The sequence below is a fragment of the Impatiens glandulifera genome, chromosome 1 (genome assembly GCF_907164915.1).
Source record: "Impatiens glandulifera chromosome 1, dImpGla2.1, whole genome shotgun sequence".
In the NCBI taxonomy this organism is placed as follows: Eukaryota; Viridiplantae; Streptophyta; class Magnoliopsida; order Ericales; family Balsaminaceae; genus Impatiens; species Impatiens glandulifera.
The window spans coordinates 8,745,338-8,763,141 of record NC_061862.1 but is presented as its reverse complement, the minus strand read 5'-3'; the positions used below and the strand labels follow the sequence as shown (position 1 = coordinate 8,763,141).

General features: G+C 24.1%; 1 protein-coding gene across 1 annotated transcript; it reads left to right on the top strand.

Moving 5' to 3' along the window:
- The first annotated feature begins 3,922 nt into the window (after positions 1–3,922).
- Positions 3,923–5,205, top strand: LOC124921924 (polygalacturonase inhibitor-like). The gene has a single exon (XM_047462633.1). It carries the CDS (start codon positions 3,978–3,980, stop codon positions 4,977–4,979), a length of 1,002 nt encoding a protein of 333 aa, XP_047318589.1. The 5' UTR covers positions 3,923–3,977; the 3' UTR covers positions 4,980–5,205.
- Positions 5,206–17,804: the final 12,599 nt, after the last annotated feature.

Genomic DNA, 17,804 nt, shown 5'->3' with positions numbered 1-17,804 from the left:
TATATTTTAAATAATTGATTAAGATAAAAGTAATTAATTAATAGTTTAGAAAATGAGGATTGTAATTAATAGTTAAGAGAGAAAGTTAATTAATAAGTTTAGAGAGAAAGATGATTAATTAATGAATTAAGAGAGAAAGTTATTTAGTGAGTTAATTAATAATATAGAAAGGGAAGATGAGTAGTTTGAAAAAAAGAATAAAAAAGTTGGTAATTTGTGAAAAATTGTTTGAAATATTATGGATAGAACCGGAAAGTGTTCCTTCAATAATAATAATAATAATAATAATAATAATAATAATAATAATAATAATAATAATAATAGTGTGGTGAGTGGTGAGAAAGAGAAGTGGTGGGAATGAGAAGGAATCAAGTGACATTATTGACTGAAAAATTGGTAAATGGTGGGAGAGAAAGATATAAAAAAAAAAAAAAATTTTAGTTTTTTTATTTTTTTATTTTTCTTCTATCTTTTGTGATAAAAAGAATATATAATATATAATATATTTATATATAATTTATCTTTTCCCAAAATCATTTTTATTAATTCAACACAGTTTTGTGAATTGATAATGTTATTTTGATTTCTGAAATTAAAATTTAAATAATATTTGTTCTAAACTTTTTTATTGTTAAATAAATGTAATTATTATCAAAAGTACAAAACAAACAAGACCTAAAAATTGCCTCAATTATTTATACTGTTTTCTCACAAACTATTATTACAAACATAAAGACACGGTTATCACGTGACTCTACGGCAAGTGGTCCTAACTTTTTCAGTCTTTTTCCATTGCATATCAATTGAGTGATTTAAAAAAAACATATATAACTTTTTTATAAACAATATATTTTCAAGTAGTTTTTTATAAACACAAATTATCTCATAATAGATTAAAATTAAAATATTTAAATTGTGTTAATAAGAAAATAAAATTCACTGATTCAATTTATATAAAAATATTTTAAGTTTGGAGTGAGAGTTATAGTTGTGTAATAGGATAATTTTTTAAATTACAAAATGTACACATATAAATATATTAGCTACATAATTATCTTAAAATTACAGTTTTTTAATAAATATTTTTTACATAATCCTAATAATTGTTGTTAAATAAATTATCTTAATTTTTAAGGCATATTCATTCTCAAAATAAATAAATAAATCATCACATTTATATTTAGTAATTACTATCCAGATAATTATAGTATGTCTTCCATAAAATTTATTAAATTTAAAATTCATTTGTAAAAACTTTTCATAAACTTGTTTGTAAATACTATATCATCTATTTCCTAAAAAAGAAATTAGAAAAGACAAATCTTATTTATATTGTAATTTGAATAACCGAATAAAATTAATTAAATCAACCTTTATCTGAATTTAAAAACAAATTATATAATAATTTGTTTAAAAAAAAAAACGTAACATCAAAAAGGAATCTCATTATTATTTATCCTGTCTTTTTGTCAGTATTCATTTTCACTTTTTTGCTTTATTTTTTATATGGCAGGGTAAGTTTGATTCGTTTTTTTACTCCGTTTATTCGCTCTAGTTATTTTCAGGGTACGTTTGATATAATTTATCTTATATTTAGTTTATTTGGTAGAGAAGCGGAGATAAATTACGTTTAAACTTAAAATGTGTTTAATTATAATTTTTATGTTAATTTATTACACCAATACCAAATATGAAAAAAATTATAAATTGAATCAAAATAATTTAACTGAGTAACTAGTTTGATTGGTTGAGTATATTTAATTAAATAATAATGATTTAAATTATTTTATTTAGTTTTGCTTATGAAAAATAATATTATTATATGAAAATTTATTAATATTTAAAAAAAATATATTTTTGATATTTTAACTAATATTTAATTATAAAAAAATAAAAAATAAAAAGATTATAAAAAATCTAATCATTAAAATTTCATCTTATTTTCTCTCATCAACTTGATATTGAATTATGAGTTAGATTATTTAGTTTATTAATTAAAAAATTAACATAGTATTTAAAATAATATATATATATATTAATTTTAAATTAAAAAACACTTTCTCAATATTAACCTATCAATTATTTTAAAATAATTCAAACTTTATTTAATTAAGTTACTGTATAATAAGCCTTATACAAAAATTTAAAAACAAATTAAGCTAGTTCAAAAGTGTTTCTTAAGAATAAAATAATTTTTATTTTTATTGTATTTTGAATAATAGAATAAAAATAATTTAATAAACTTTAATTCCAATTTAAAATATTATATATTAAATAGGCATAAACGTTATGAAAAATAATTAAGGCTGTCTTCGGATTGAATTTTTTTTTTAAATTTAGAGAGATAAAAATAATGATTGTTAATAATTTTGAGAAAATAATGATTATTTTTTATAAAAAAAATTAAAAGGTATTAATATATATATAAATAAATAAAATAATAATAATTTAATATAACATTGTTTTGAAAATTATTTCAATCATCAACCCAATTTTTGGAACTCGTATGTTAGTCTTCAACAATCTTCCTAAGCATTTTTACCAACACTTTACCTACAATCTTCAAACACTTTCAGTTATATACACTCTCTAATTTAACTCTCTAATTTGATGAGTTTATGAAGACTTCTTCTAACCTAATCAAACCAGTCCAAATATTCTCTATTAAGTTGTTTATGCTTAGGTTTAGCCTTCAATTGAGTCGGTGAAGTTATTCTAAGACAAATTAGTTACCACTAGACTTCTACAAATTGCATGGAATCATTGATTTGATTTGTAGATAAATCAATAATCTCCGAATTATTAAGTCCAATTATGATAATTTCTCCTCTAATCATATTCCTCGATAAATTTAGGGTTCTTAGATTGAAACACTTACTCAGATCTTTATTTATATTTCTGTTGATGTTGTTATCAGAGAGATTAAGGATGATGAGTGACGATAATGCGGAGAAGTTTCTGAACATATCACGGGTGATGACGTCGCTTGATAGATCAATTCCTGTTACACAATTACTTGAACTATACTCCATCTGTGAGACCTCTGCGTTCGCCAAGTCAAGGATTGACTTGAAGGAAACACTAGAGGCACACGTATTTAAGGCCGATCTGCCTAGCCTGATGCAACAAAGAAGATTGAACAAAGGTAATTTGTAACTTCGCTCTTGTTTGGAGGAGAATACAACTTTTTTAATCAAAAATATCCAGTTTGATTTTCCGATCGAACCATCCGGTCTGACCGAATTTTGATCAGTACAAAAGATATCCATATTGAAGTTAAAATCAAGATAGTCCAATCAACTATTTTGCAGTAAAATATAGGGTATTTTAGTATTTTGGTAATAAAATGAGTGATGTGATTATTAAGTAGTATTTTATTGAAAAATTAATTTTGTTTGAATTATTTTAAAATTCAAGCCGAACAAGCCTAAGTTCTAGTATATTTTGGTCAAAATTTAAAACAAATATATTTAAGAAAAAAATAATTAAAATTGTATTTTTATATAAAATTATCTATTTTTTTATTATCAATAAAGAAAGTTGATCTAAATAATAATTTAAAAAATAACTCATTTTATGAATTGTGACATTTTTTATTTTTATTTTTTAACCTACTAACTAAAATATTTTTAGTTAAATCGTCTTTATATTAAAAATAATAAAAATGGTTAACATAAACAAAATATGACATAAAAAAAAAAAAAAAAAATATTTCCATACAATTGTACTTGAGATGGTTGAGGAATAGAGGTATAAATTGAGAGGTATAATTTATTTGTGATGTGGCTGCTGATGTGGCACATATTTGTACCTATGTATGGGTACAAGGACGGGAATGCTCTTAAAAGAATAAATAACTTTCTACCACTTTCCAAACTTAGTTTTTCTTTAAGCTTCTTTTAATTTAAGTTCATACTGAAGATCTATAAAGAGAGGAAGAAAGGCTCCCCACTCCTTACTCATTCTATCTAAACACCATGAAAACCCTAACATCAATTCTCTCCCTTTCTCTGATCCTTGTCCTGTTCTTCCCATCCCCTTCATTCTCCTCCGCCGTCCGATGCAACCCGCAGGACAAGAAAGCCCTTCTCACCATTAAAACAGCCCTTGGCAACCCTTACCACCTTGCTTCATGGGATCCCAAAACAGATTGCTGTGGCTGGTACTGCCTAGAATGCCATAGAACTACCAACCGTGTCATCGCCCTCAACATTTTCAAGGGCGAACTCTCCGGCCAGATCCCCCCCGCCGTCGGGGACCTTCCCTACCTCGAAACCCTTCTCTTCCACAAACTACCAAATTTCGTAGGTACCATTCCCCAGACCCTTACAAAGCTCACCCGACTCAAATCGCTCTCCGTCAGCTGGACCAATATCTCCGGTCCCATCCCGGATTTCCTTAGCCAACTTAAGAGTCTAACCTATCTCGATTTATCTTTCAATAAGCTAACCGGTTCGATCCCTCCTTCCCTCTCCGAACTGCCCAATTTAACCGAGCTCCATCTCGACCGGAACAGACTCACGGGCTCAATCCCAGACTCGTTTGGGAAGTTCAAAGGAAAGGTCCCCTCCCTGTTTCTTTCCCACAACCAGCTCACCGGGTATGTCCCTAAATCTCTAGGGTTCATGAAATTCCCCAACCTTGATTTCTCTCGCAACAACCTCCAAGGTGATATTTCCTTCTTGTTCGGCCCCGGCAAGGAGCTTTGGTTTGCCGATTTTTCCAGGAATTTGTTCCAATTCGATCTGTCCAAGGTTGTTTTCTACAAAAGCATGAGCTGGCTAGACTTAAACCACAACAAGATCTATGGGAGCCTCCCGCAAGGTCTGACTTCATTGAACCAGCTGCAATTTCTGAACGTAAGTTATAATAGCCTCTGCGGGAAGATCCCGGTTGGGGGTAAGCTGCAGACGTTTGAAAACACGGTGTATTTCAATAACAAGTGCTTGTGTGGAGCTCCATTGTCGGCATGCAAGTAACTGGGGATGATCTGATCAGGTAAGGTTATGTTTCCTTAAGCTGTAAAATAAAAGAGTATGATATCCTTTCTCTGTTGGAAGGTGCATGTTTATTATTATTATTATTATTATCTAATTGTGTTTCTACTGTATTTCAATTAGCAGTAACTAGTAACTGCAAGTGTTTGTTTGGTTTTTAAGTGTTATTATTATTATTATTATTATGGTTTAATGGAAACTAATTAAACTAGTATGAAACCTACGTTGCGGGGAAAATATAAACGAAATTTTTATAAAATATTTAATTTAATAAAAGAGAATATATTTATATGAAGAGAAAATATATAATATATATATATATATATATAATTAGAGAAAAAAATAAAAAAAATAATTATTATTAATTGTTTCATAATATAAGTAAATTGTATAAAAATAAATAATAAACAAATAATATATAAATAATTGTGGAAAAATTATGTAAGGAAAAATATATTTATATAAAATTAATTATAAAATATATACATGATGTGAGAAAAAAGAATGATTGATTAAAACTGAAAATAATAATAATACAATACAAACCAAAAGGCTTGATTTAATTTAAATTATTGAAAACAAAATAAAAATTTAAGTTAACACAATATTAAACAAACATTCATAAAAAAAAAAAAATGTATAACTCTAGTATAATTTAAGATATCCTATATTATAATAATAGTTATAATGTATACTAATAAAAAAACAACTTCCATAAAATGAAATTAAAAAATTGTAAAATAAAAAATAAAAACTAAATTTTTTGTCTTTTTTGTCCTATCTCTTCAACAACTTTGTCTGTTGCTCCTCCCTAATAAAATTTAATTAACATATAAAACACAGTTCAAAAACTTAAATAAGACATTAAAATAAATAATAAAAAAACAATTTATTTGATCACAAAAAATTGAAAAAGTACCTCTTTAACAGCTTTGTTTGAAATTGATGATCCTCCCTAATAAAATTTAATCAAATATATATAAAGTTTTCAAATATCTAAATAAGACATTAAAATAGATTAAAAAAACAATTTATTTGATAAAAAAATTGAAAAAGTACCTCTTTAACAATTTTGTCTGAAATTGATGCTCCTCCCTTAACAAAATTTAATTTAATATATAAAACACGTTTCAAAGTTGAGCATAAAGATATCCAAAATATGTTTACCTATTGAGTAATGAGTGATTGACTTGGATCAAACACTTTTATAATTAACTTGGAACACAAGTTTTCGCGATGACATTGATGATAACGGCAATGGTAAATCTTTGTCACAACTCGGATGTAATTGTAACAAATCTGAAACAGTTAGATTAACTAACTTATTTACAACTCTATCAAAAAGCACAAATAGTTAATTAATGATCAAAGAGACAAAATTAAACACCTTGGAGTAGGATTTTTTGTAACTTTAACACATGAGTTGCAAAAAAAACATCGCCCTCGAGCGTTACTTTTTTGCGACAATCATCACAAGAGTAGTAAAACCAACAATTGTAGTTGCATACATTATTGATTGTCGCTTCAACGGTACGTATACATTCCTGTTAACCAATAAACCAGTAAGATAACTATAAAAATATTGAAATACCAATTTTACCAACCTTGCTTTCCTCATTTGACAATAGGTTGTATAATTCCTCAATTGTATGTCGATCTTTCATCATCTCATCTTGTAAAGACATCGAACTTTCAACAGTATCATCCAACAAACATACTTGAGATGGATGGACAACAAATCTACAATTAGTTGAGTAAAAGTGGCATAAAAATAATAGTCATTAAAACAACAAATATTTAAACAAAGAGTATTGTTTAAAGAAAGACAATATCAACCTTTCTCGCATAGTCACTACCTCTGGAATCATTAGATTTTGAAAAACTTGTGTGGCCGTTGTTGAAGAAAGGACATGATGACCTATTGAAAGCACATAAAAATGGTTAACACAAACATATTAAGACATAAACATATTTTTTTTACAATTCATACCTTGGTATAACTTGACAAGAAAGCCGGTCACAACTATTACGATAGGATCTTGGTTGTTAGATCCTTCAACAAATTCAAATTTTTCGGCTATGTTTTCCCATAATGTTAGATTAATATCTTCTCCACTATAAAATAACACATAGAAAAGGTAAAAAATAAAATATTTAATGAATTAAAATATTTAATAAAGTAAAAAAACAAAAGAACTCATTTAACTTATAGATTTATAAATGACCAACCTATCAAATTGAAGGTTTAAACCACGTTTTGCAACTGTGTTATATCCAGTTTTGCTAAAAGTCTTAGAGCCCAAACTGATAAGACGAGCTATAATAACTATAACATAAAAAAGGAAAATGTAAGTTGAAAATTAAATGAAAGACAATAGTTAATCAAAACACTACCTGTTAGTTGTGAGCAATTGTCACTTCTAGAAATAACCTCCTTGTAATCAGAAAAATTAAATTTATATCTCGGAACAGTCATAGAAATTGATGTTAATATAATTTAATTATTACTCACTTTAACCAAAATGAAATTCAAAAGATAGAATGTTGTTGTAGTGGCCTAAAATGATAAAATTTGTGAAAAAATGACCAAATATTTAAAAATTAGATGTTATGGACATAACAAACACATTTATTATAAAAACAATTATTTATATATCATATGTTAATAATAATAATAAATTATTAATATAATATGAATATATTAAAAATGAGACTAAAGATAAATATTGAAAAATAATGGGAAATAATAAATAATTAATTGAATGTTATAATAATATTTCAAAAAAAATTATTTATTTTTTTGTGATTAAAAATAAATGTTATTGAATACATTAAACTTTATCATGTGAAATTGTTTGGAATAGAAAAAAAATCATATACTCAAAAGATAGAGATCATCTTTTTTCAACTAATAAAACTATATGTATTTAAAAAAATTAAATATATTTAACCTAAAAAATTATTTTTATTTTATTAAATCATAAAATATAGTCATTACTCCTACTTTGACTCAAAAGAATGATGAATATTATATTGGATAATTTCAACTAAAGTAATTTTAAAAATATTTAGATTGAATAATAATAAAAAGATTATTAATATAATATAAATATATTAAATATGATAAATATTATAAAATAATATGAATAATAAATTAATTAATTAAACGTTATAATAAGTAATAATAATATTTAAAAAAAATAAATTGGAGAATAGAAAAAAAAATATTATGCTAAGAATAAAGAGATTATATGTATTTAAATTTTTTATTTTATTAATTAGTCATAAAATTTAATCAAAAGAAAAGATAGGACGTTGTTGTAGCGGCCTGAAATGATCAAATTCCTGAAGAAAAAAAACAATGAAAATAGATTGGTGAAACATAACATATTACCAATTTAATTATTGAATAAAATAATGATGTTGATAGAGAAATTGATGTTAATATAATTTAATTATTACTCACTTTAACTAAGATGGAATTCATAAGATAGGACGTTGTTACATCGGCCTGAAATAATACTGGAAAAAAAACAATGAACAATAGATTGGTGAAACATAACATATTACCAATTTAATTATTGAATGAAATAATGATGTTGATAGAGAAATTGATGTTAATATAATTTAATTATTACTCACTTTAACCAAGATGGAATTCAAAAGATAGAATGTTGTTGTAGTTGCCTAAAATGATAAAATTCCTGAGAAAAAAAAAGCAAACAGTGAAAGCCGCAAAAAGAGACAGAATATCACTCTTCTCTCTTAAATTGAACCTTATTGATGTAAAATTATTTATAGGAAAACAAATATTTAGATGGAAAAGAAGATGAAATGTTGGGTTGATTTATTATATTGATTTAATTGCAGTTACACTATTTATGTTTTTCATGATTATTGTTTTTGTGTTAAATTTTATAATTATTATAATATGATAACTGAAAGTTAAGTTTTATATTATAATTAATATAATATAATAATTAAAAGTTAAATTTTATAATTAATATAATATATAATTAAAATTCTTAATTTTATTGTAGATTTTAATGTTTTATAATTAGTATTTAATGCTAAACATGATAACTACATTTTTTTTTTCTATTTTATAATTAATATAATAGGATAACAGAAAGTTACATTTTATAATTAATATAATATATATTTGAAATTCTTGATTTTATTGCAGGTTAAGTTTTATATTATAATTAATATAATATAATAATTGAAAGTTAAATTTTATAATTAATATAATATATAATTGAAATTATTAATTTTATTGTAAGTTTTAATATTTTGTAGTTAGTATTTAATGTTAAACATAATAATTTTTTTTTCTATTTTATAATTAATATAATGGAATAACTGAAAGTTACATTTTATAATTAATATAATATATATTTGAAATTCTTAATTTTATTGCAGGTTTTAATGTTTTATAATTAGTATTTAATGCTAAACTCAATTAATATAGATAAATATTTGGTTTAATGTGTATATATAAAATATTAAATTTTAATATATTTTAATAATAATTATAACATTAATATATATATATAAATTAAAATTAATTAATATATTTATAGCGAGGGAAAGAAAAACAATTCATAAATGAAGAGAGAGAAATATGAAAAAATACCTTGTGATATGAGAATTATTTTGGAGAGAGCATGAAGTACACCCTAAACATTTCAAATCATAGAAATTGATGTTAATATAATTTAATTATTACTCACTTTAACCAAGATGGAATTCAAAAGATAGAATGTTGTTGTAGTGGCCTAAAATGATAAAATTTGTGAAAAAATGACCAAATATTTAAAAATTAGATGTTATGGACATAACAAACACATTTATTATAAAAAAAAGTATTTATATATCATATGTTAATAATAATAATAATTTATTAATATAATATGAATATATTAAAAATGAGACTAAAGATAAATATTGAAAAATAATGGGAAATAATAAATAATTAATTGAATGTTATAATAATATTTCAAAAAAAATTATTTATTTTTTTTGTGATTAAAAATAAATATTATTAAATACATTAAACTTTATCATGTGAAATTGTTTGGAATAGAAAAAAAATCATATACTCAAAAGATAGAGATCATCTTTTTTCAACTAATAAAACTATATGTATTTAAAAAAATTAAATATATTTAACCTAAAAAATTATTTTTATTTTATTAAATCATAAAATATAGTCATTACTCCTACTTTGACTCAAAAGAAGGATGAATATTATATTGGATAACTTCAACTAAAATAATTTTAAAAATATTTAGATTGAATAATAATAAAATGATTATTAATATAATATAAATATATTAAATATGACAAATATTATAAAATAATATGAATAATAAATTAATTAATTAAACGTTATAATAAGTAATAATAATATTTAAAAAAAAAATGGAGAATACAAAAAAAAATATTATGCTAAGAATAAAGAGATTATATGTATTTAAATTTTTTATTTTATTAATTAGTCATAAAATTTAATCAAAATAAAAGATAGGAAGTTGTTGCAGCGGCCTGAAATGATCAAATTCCTGGAAAAAAAACAATGAAAATAGATTGGTGAAACATAACATATTAGCAATTTAATTATTGAATGAAATAATGATGTTGATAGAGAAATTGATGTTAATATAATTTAATTATTACTTATTTTAACTAAGATGGAATTCAAAAGATAGGACGTTGTTGCAGCGACCTGAAATGATCAACTTCCTGGAAAAAAAACAATGAACAATAGATTGGTGAAACATAACATATTACCAATTTAATTATTGAATGAAATAATGATGTTGATAGAGAAATTGATGTTAATATAATTTAATTATTACTCACTTTAACCAAGATGGAATTCAAAATATAGAATGTTGTTATAGTTGCCTAAAATGATAAAATTCCAGAAAAAAAAAAAAGCAAAACAGTGAAAACTGGAAAAGGAGACCGAATAGACAGAATATCACTCTTCTCTCTTAAATTGAACCTTGTTGATGTAAAATTATTTATAGAAAAACAAATATTTAGATGGAAAAGAAGATGAAATGTTGGGTTGATTTATTATATTGATTTAATTGCAGTTACACTATTTATGTTTTTCATAATTATTGTTTTTGTGTTAAATTTTTTAATTATTATAATATGATAACTGAAAGTTAAGTTTTATATTATAATTAATATAATATAATAATTGAAAGTTAAATTTTATAATTAATATAATATATAATTAAAATTCTTAATTTTATTGTAGATTTTAATGTTTTATAATTAGTATTTAATGCTAAACATGATAACTACATTTTTTTTTCTATTTTATAATTAATACAATGGGATAACGGAAAGTTACATTTTATAATTAATATAATATATATTTGAAATTCTTGATTTTATTGCAGGTTAAGTTTTATATTATAATTAATATAATATGATAATTGAAAGTTAAATTTTATAATTAATATAATATATAATTGAAATTATTAATTTTATTGTAGGTTTTAATATTTTGTAGTTAGTATTTAATGTTAAACATGATAATTGTTTTTCTATTTTATAATTAATATAATGGAATAACTGAAAGTTACATTTTATAATTAATATAATATATATTTGAAATTCTTGATTTTATTGCAGGTTTTAATGTTTTATAATTAGTATTTAATGCTAAACTCAATTAATATAGATAAATATTTGGTTTAATGTTTATATATAAAATATTAAATTTTAATATATTTTAATAATAATTATAACATTAATATATATATATATATACAAATTAAAATTAATTAATATATTTACAGCTAGGGAAAGTACCTTGTGATATGAGAATTATTTTGGAGAGAGCGTGAAGTACACCCTCAACATTTCAAATTAAGCGTTATTAGATATAACTAGTATGAAACCCTACGTTGTACGGGAAAAATATAAACGAAATTTTTATAAAATATTTAATTTAATAAAAGAGAATATATTTATATGAAGAGAAAATATATAATATATATATATATAATTAGAGAAAAAAATAGAAAAAATAATTATTATTAATTGTTTCATAATATAAGTAAATTGTATAAAAATAAATAATAAACAAATAATATATAAATAATTGTGGAAAAATTATGTAAGGAAAAATATATTTATATAAAATTAATTATAAAATATATACATGATGTGAGAAAAAAGAATGATTGATTAAAACTGAAAATAATAATAATACAATACAAATCAAAGGCTTGATTTAATTTAAACTATTGAAAGCAAAATAAAAATTTAAATTAATACAATATTAAACAAATATTCATAAAAATAAATAAATGTATAACTCTAGTATAATTTAAGATATCCTATATAATAATAATAGTTAATAATATATACTAATAAAAAAAACTTCCATAAAATGAAATTAAAAAATTGTAAAATAAAAAATAAAAACTAAATTTTTTGTCTTTTTTGTCCTATCTCATCAACAACTTTGTTTGTTGCTCCTCCCTAATAAAATTTAATTAACATATAAAACACATTTCAAAAACTTAAATAAGACATTAAAATAGATAATAAAAAAAACAATTTATTTGATCACAAAAAATTGAAAAAGTATCTCTTTAACAGCTTTGTTTGAAATTGATGATCATCCCTAATAAAATTTAATCAAATATATATAAAACTTTTCAAATATCTAAATAAGACATTAAAATAGATTAAAAGAACAATTTATTTGATAAAAAAATTGAAAAAGTACCTCTTTAACAATTTTGTCTGAAATTGATGCTCCTCCCTTAACAAAATTTAATTTAATATATAAAACACGTTTCAAAGTTGAGCATAAAGATATCCAAAATATGTTTACCTATTGAGTAATGAGTGATTGACTTGGATCAAACACTTTTATAATTGTAAAATTGTGTGATTTTTTCTTGAGGTTGTAATCAGTAATTTTAACTTGGAACACAAGTTTTCGCGATGACATTGATGATAACGACAATGGTAAATCTTTGTCACAACTCGGATGTAATTGTAACAAATCTGAAACAGTTGGATTAACTAACTTATTTACAACTTTAACACATGAGTTACAAAAAAAAACATCGCCCTCGAGCGTTACTTTTCTGCGACAATCATCACAAGAGTAGTAAAACCAACCATTGTAGTTGCATACATTATTGATTGTCGCTTCAACGGTACGTATACATTCCTGTTAACCAATAAACCAGTAAGATAACTATAAAAATATTGAAATACCAATTTTACCAACCTTTCTTTCCTCATTTGACAATAGGTTGTATAATTCCTCAATTGTGTGTCGATCTTTCATCATCTTATCTTGTAAAGACATCGAACTTTCAACAGTATCATCCAACAAACATACTTGAGATGGATGGACAACAAATCTACAATTAGTTGAGTAAATGTGGCACAAAAAAAATAGTCATTAAAACAACAAATATTTAAACAAAAAGTATTATTTAAAGAAAGACAATATCAACCTTTCTCGCATAGTCACCACCTCTAGAATCATTAGATTTTGAAAAACTTGTGTGGCCGTTGTTGAAGAAAGGACATGATGACCTATTGAAAGCACATAAAAATGGTTAACACAAACATATTAAGACATAAACATATTTTTTTTACAATTCATACCTTGGTATAACTTGACAAGAAAGCTGGTCACAACTATTACGATAGGATCTTGGTTGTTAGATCCTTCAACAAATTCAAATTTTCCGGCTATGTTTCCCCCATAAAGTTAGATTAATATCTTCTCCACTATAAAATAACACATAGAAAAGGTAAAAATTAAAATATTTAATAAATTAAAATATTTAATAGAGTAAAAAAACAAAAGAACTCATTTAACTTATAGATTTATAAATGACCAACTTATCAAATTGAAGGTTTAAACCACGTTTTGCAACTGTGTTATATCCAGTTTTGCTAAAAGTCTTAGAGCCCAAACTGATAAGACGAGCTATAACAACTATAACATAAAAAATGAAAATGTAAGTTAAAAATTAAATGAAAGACAATAGTTAATCAAAACACTACATGTTAGTTGTGAGCAATTGTCACTTCTAGAAATAACCTCCTTGTAATCAGAAAAATTAAATTTATATCTCGGAACAGTCATAGAAATTAATTTAAATAGTCCCTTCATGAAACAAAGCCTTAATTTCATCAATTATGGTCTTATAGTCAAACTAGTCCCGTTGGTCAAACATATTGTAGTGGATAAATCATGTTTAAACGCGTTGCTAATGTGGGCCATGCCATGTTGAACAAATAAAGATGATCTAGTCAATATACATGTTTAACATATTGGATAATTTGGTATACATTTGTTTTTGTTTTTTTTATTGTTTTTAGTATTATCACTTATAGAGATAGTTTGATGTTGAGTTTTTTCTTTTTATTACCAAAAACGCATAGGTTGAGTTGTGCAAAAAAAAAAGAAAAAAAAAAGGCACTTCTCACTTTTATTATTAACCTATCCAAAAATGGACCAGACTTGTTTTTTACTAATAATTAAGATTATTAAAATGAATAGTGAAATATTGAATTAGAAAATTTTAAAAATTTAAAAATTTATAAAATAAATTAAAAGATTTAGTATAACAGCTCATCCTCATACTATAAAGGTGATATAATTTATTGACCAAATCATATTTATTTAAAATTATAAAATATAAATTTTAAAATATTATAAGTCCATAAAATTTACAATATCTTAAATTGAAAAAAAAAAAAGATTATGCATGTTTCATAAATTTAAAGAAAAAATAAAACAAAATAATTATTTAACTAATTAATCCAAAATAAATTATCAAGCAATTTTAAATAATAATAAAAACACTTATTAACCGAATATAAAATAAGTTATTTAATAATATTAGGAAGATCCCCGTGCACATGGATAAAAATATACTGTTACAATTTTTCGCATTTATCAAATTTTGTGTTGAATTAAAAATATAAAATATTATTAGCATAATTGGTTAAAGATCTTGTACTTGTTTTGTTATGTTGAAAGTTTGAAACATACCTATAACATTTTTAATTTTATTTTTAACCGTTTTAAGTTTATGGACGGGTCAACCCAGAATCCGACCAAAATATTCATTTATTCTCACATATATACAGGCCCGACCCAGAGGGGTAGGCAGCCTAGGCCACGGCCTAGGGCCTAGGACAAAAAAGGAGCCCATTTTTTTTATATATGCTAGGTATTAGTAAGGATTTTTAGTTTCTTATTCTTTAATTTTTTTTATGTTAGATTTTTTGGCACATGGCTCTATAGCCCAAATAGAGAAACAAACTAACACCATCAAAACAAAAAATTGAAAACCCTACTGTTTGTCTCACTGTCTGTCTCACTGTCTGTCTCTCTCAGTCTCTATATCCTACATCGACAACGAAACCGACAACAAAATAATACATTGAATGAAAGCAAATTGAAAGAAAAGTGTAGCACATTTTGTAATGTATTTTCCCATGAAGGTACGTGTGATGTTAATTTGAGTGATTTGTTTTCTGAACTAAAAATACTACAAGTTGCTTTACCTAGTTTGGATATGCCCGCTGCTGAAATTCTTGATTTTGTAATGTCAATAGATTGCTATCCTAATGTCTCTATTGTATATCGAATTTTACTAACATTGCCTGTTACAGTAGCTTCTACTGTAAGAAGTTTTTCTAAGTTAAAATTATTGAAAAATTATCTAAGATCTTCTATGTCTCAAGATAGATTGAATGGACTTACTATTTTATGTATTGAAAAAGATTTTTTGGAATATATTGATTACGATACAATTATCAATGATTTTGCATCTAAAAATGAAGGAAGAAGTCACTTTCGTTGACAATTTATGTTGCATCTTTGTAGATATTGGAAGGTTATTGAAGATCAACGGTGAAACACAAGTGAAGTTTATGCGTAGGGCTCCAATTTCGTGCTTTCGCCTAAGGCCTAAAAAATCTCAGGAACGGCACTGCATATATATCCAAATTAACCACTCGACCCGGCAATCCGAACACTTTCAAAATTAAACATCATTATATATACCAAAAAAAAAAAAAAAAAAAAAAAAATGCATTCTCACTTTTATTATTAACCTATCCAAAAATGGACCAGACTTGTTTTTTACTAATAATTAAGATTTTTAAAATGAATAGTAAAATATTAAATTAGAAAATTTTAAAAATTTATAAAATAAATTAAAAGATTTAGTATAACAGCTCATCCTCATAATATAAAGGTGATATAATTTATTGACCAGATCATATTTATTTAAAATTATAAAATTTAAATTTTAAAATACTATAAGTACGAAAAAATTTACAATATCTTAAAATGAAAAAAAAAAATTATCCCGCATCAAATTTGGTGTTGAATTAAAAATATAAAATATTATTAGCCTAATTAGGTAAAGAGTTGAACTTATTTTGTTAGGTTGCGAGTTCAAAACATACCTATAACATTTTTTATTTTATTTTTAACCGTTTTAAATTTATGGGTGGGTAAACCCAGAATCCGACTCAAGTATCAATTTACTCTCACATATATATCCAAATTAACCACAACTCTCGACCCGACAATCCAAACACTTTCAAAATTAAGCATCATTATATATATATATATTTATATATATATATATATATATATATATATATATTAGTTAGTTAAAAAATTGAACTTATATTGTTATAACGTCCCACATTCATCAAATTTGGTGTTAAATTAAAATTATAAAGTGTTATTAGCCTAATTGGTTAAAAAGTTGTACTTGTTTTGTTAGGTTCCGAGTTCGAAACATACCTATAGCATTTTTAATTTTATTTTTAACCGTTTTTAGTTTATGGGCGGGTCAACCCAGAATTCGACCCAAGTATCCATTTACTCTCACATATTTATCCAAATTAACTACAGCTCTCGACCCGACAATCCATACACTTTAAAAATTAAGCATCATTATATATATATAAATTAGTTAGTTAAAAAGTTGAACTTATATTGTTACAACGTCCCGCGTTCATCAAATTTGGTGTTGAATTAAAAATATAAAAATTAAGCATCATTATATATATAGTTTAGTTAGTTAAAAAGTTGAACTTATATTGTTACAACGTCCCGCGTTTATCAAATTTGGTGTTGAATTAAAAATATAAAGTGTTATTAGCCTAGATGGTTAAAGAGTTGTACTTGTTTTGTTAGGTTGTGAGTTTGAAACATACATATAGCATTTTTAATTTTATATATTTTTAACCGTTTTAAGTTGATGGGCGTGTCAACCCAGAATCCGATCCAAGTATCCATTTACTCTCACATATATATCCAAATTAACCACAACTCTCGACCCGGCAATCTGGACACTTTCAAAATTAAGAATCATTATATATATATAGATTTTTACACGAGTTAATTTAGTGAGTGGTATAGAATTCAATTGAAGTTCAATTAAAAAATGAATTCCAAACAAAGTTCTTAAGATAGCCACAATTGTTATATGTTAGTTTAAAACTGTCGTGGATCAGTATGGTTATGAAAAAAAATATCTTCTGAAATTTTGGTTTTTGACATGACTTTTAAACGACCAAAAGATCTCAGTCTTGGCTGTTCTTCGATCGCAAAACGAACTAGCCTGCCAAAAAAAGGGAATAAAAGGAGTGTTCTCTATGTTTTGAATAGAGACAACAATCCGTGGCTTGAGCTACTACGCCAACTCACATTTCCTTTAAATATTTAGCCCGTCTAATACTTGACCTCCCCCGTTTACTAGAAGAAAATAATTAACA

Excerpts from the sequence above, each read along its gene's own strand:
- LOC124921924 (XM_047462633.1), top strand. The coding sequence starts at position 3,978 with ATGAAAACCCTAACATCAATTCTCTCCCTTTCTCTGATCCTTGTCCTG.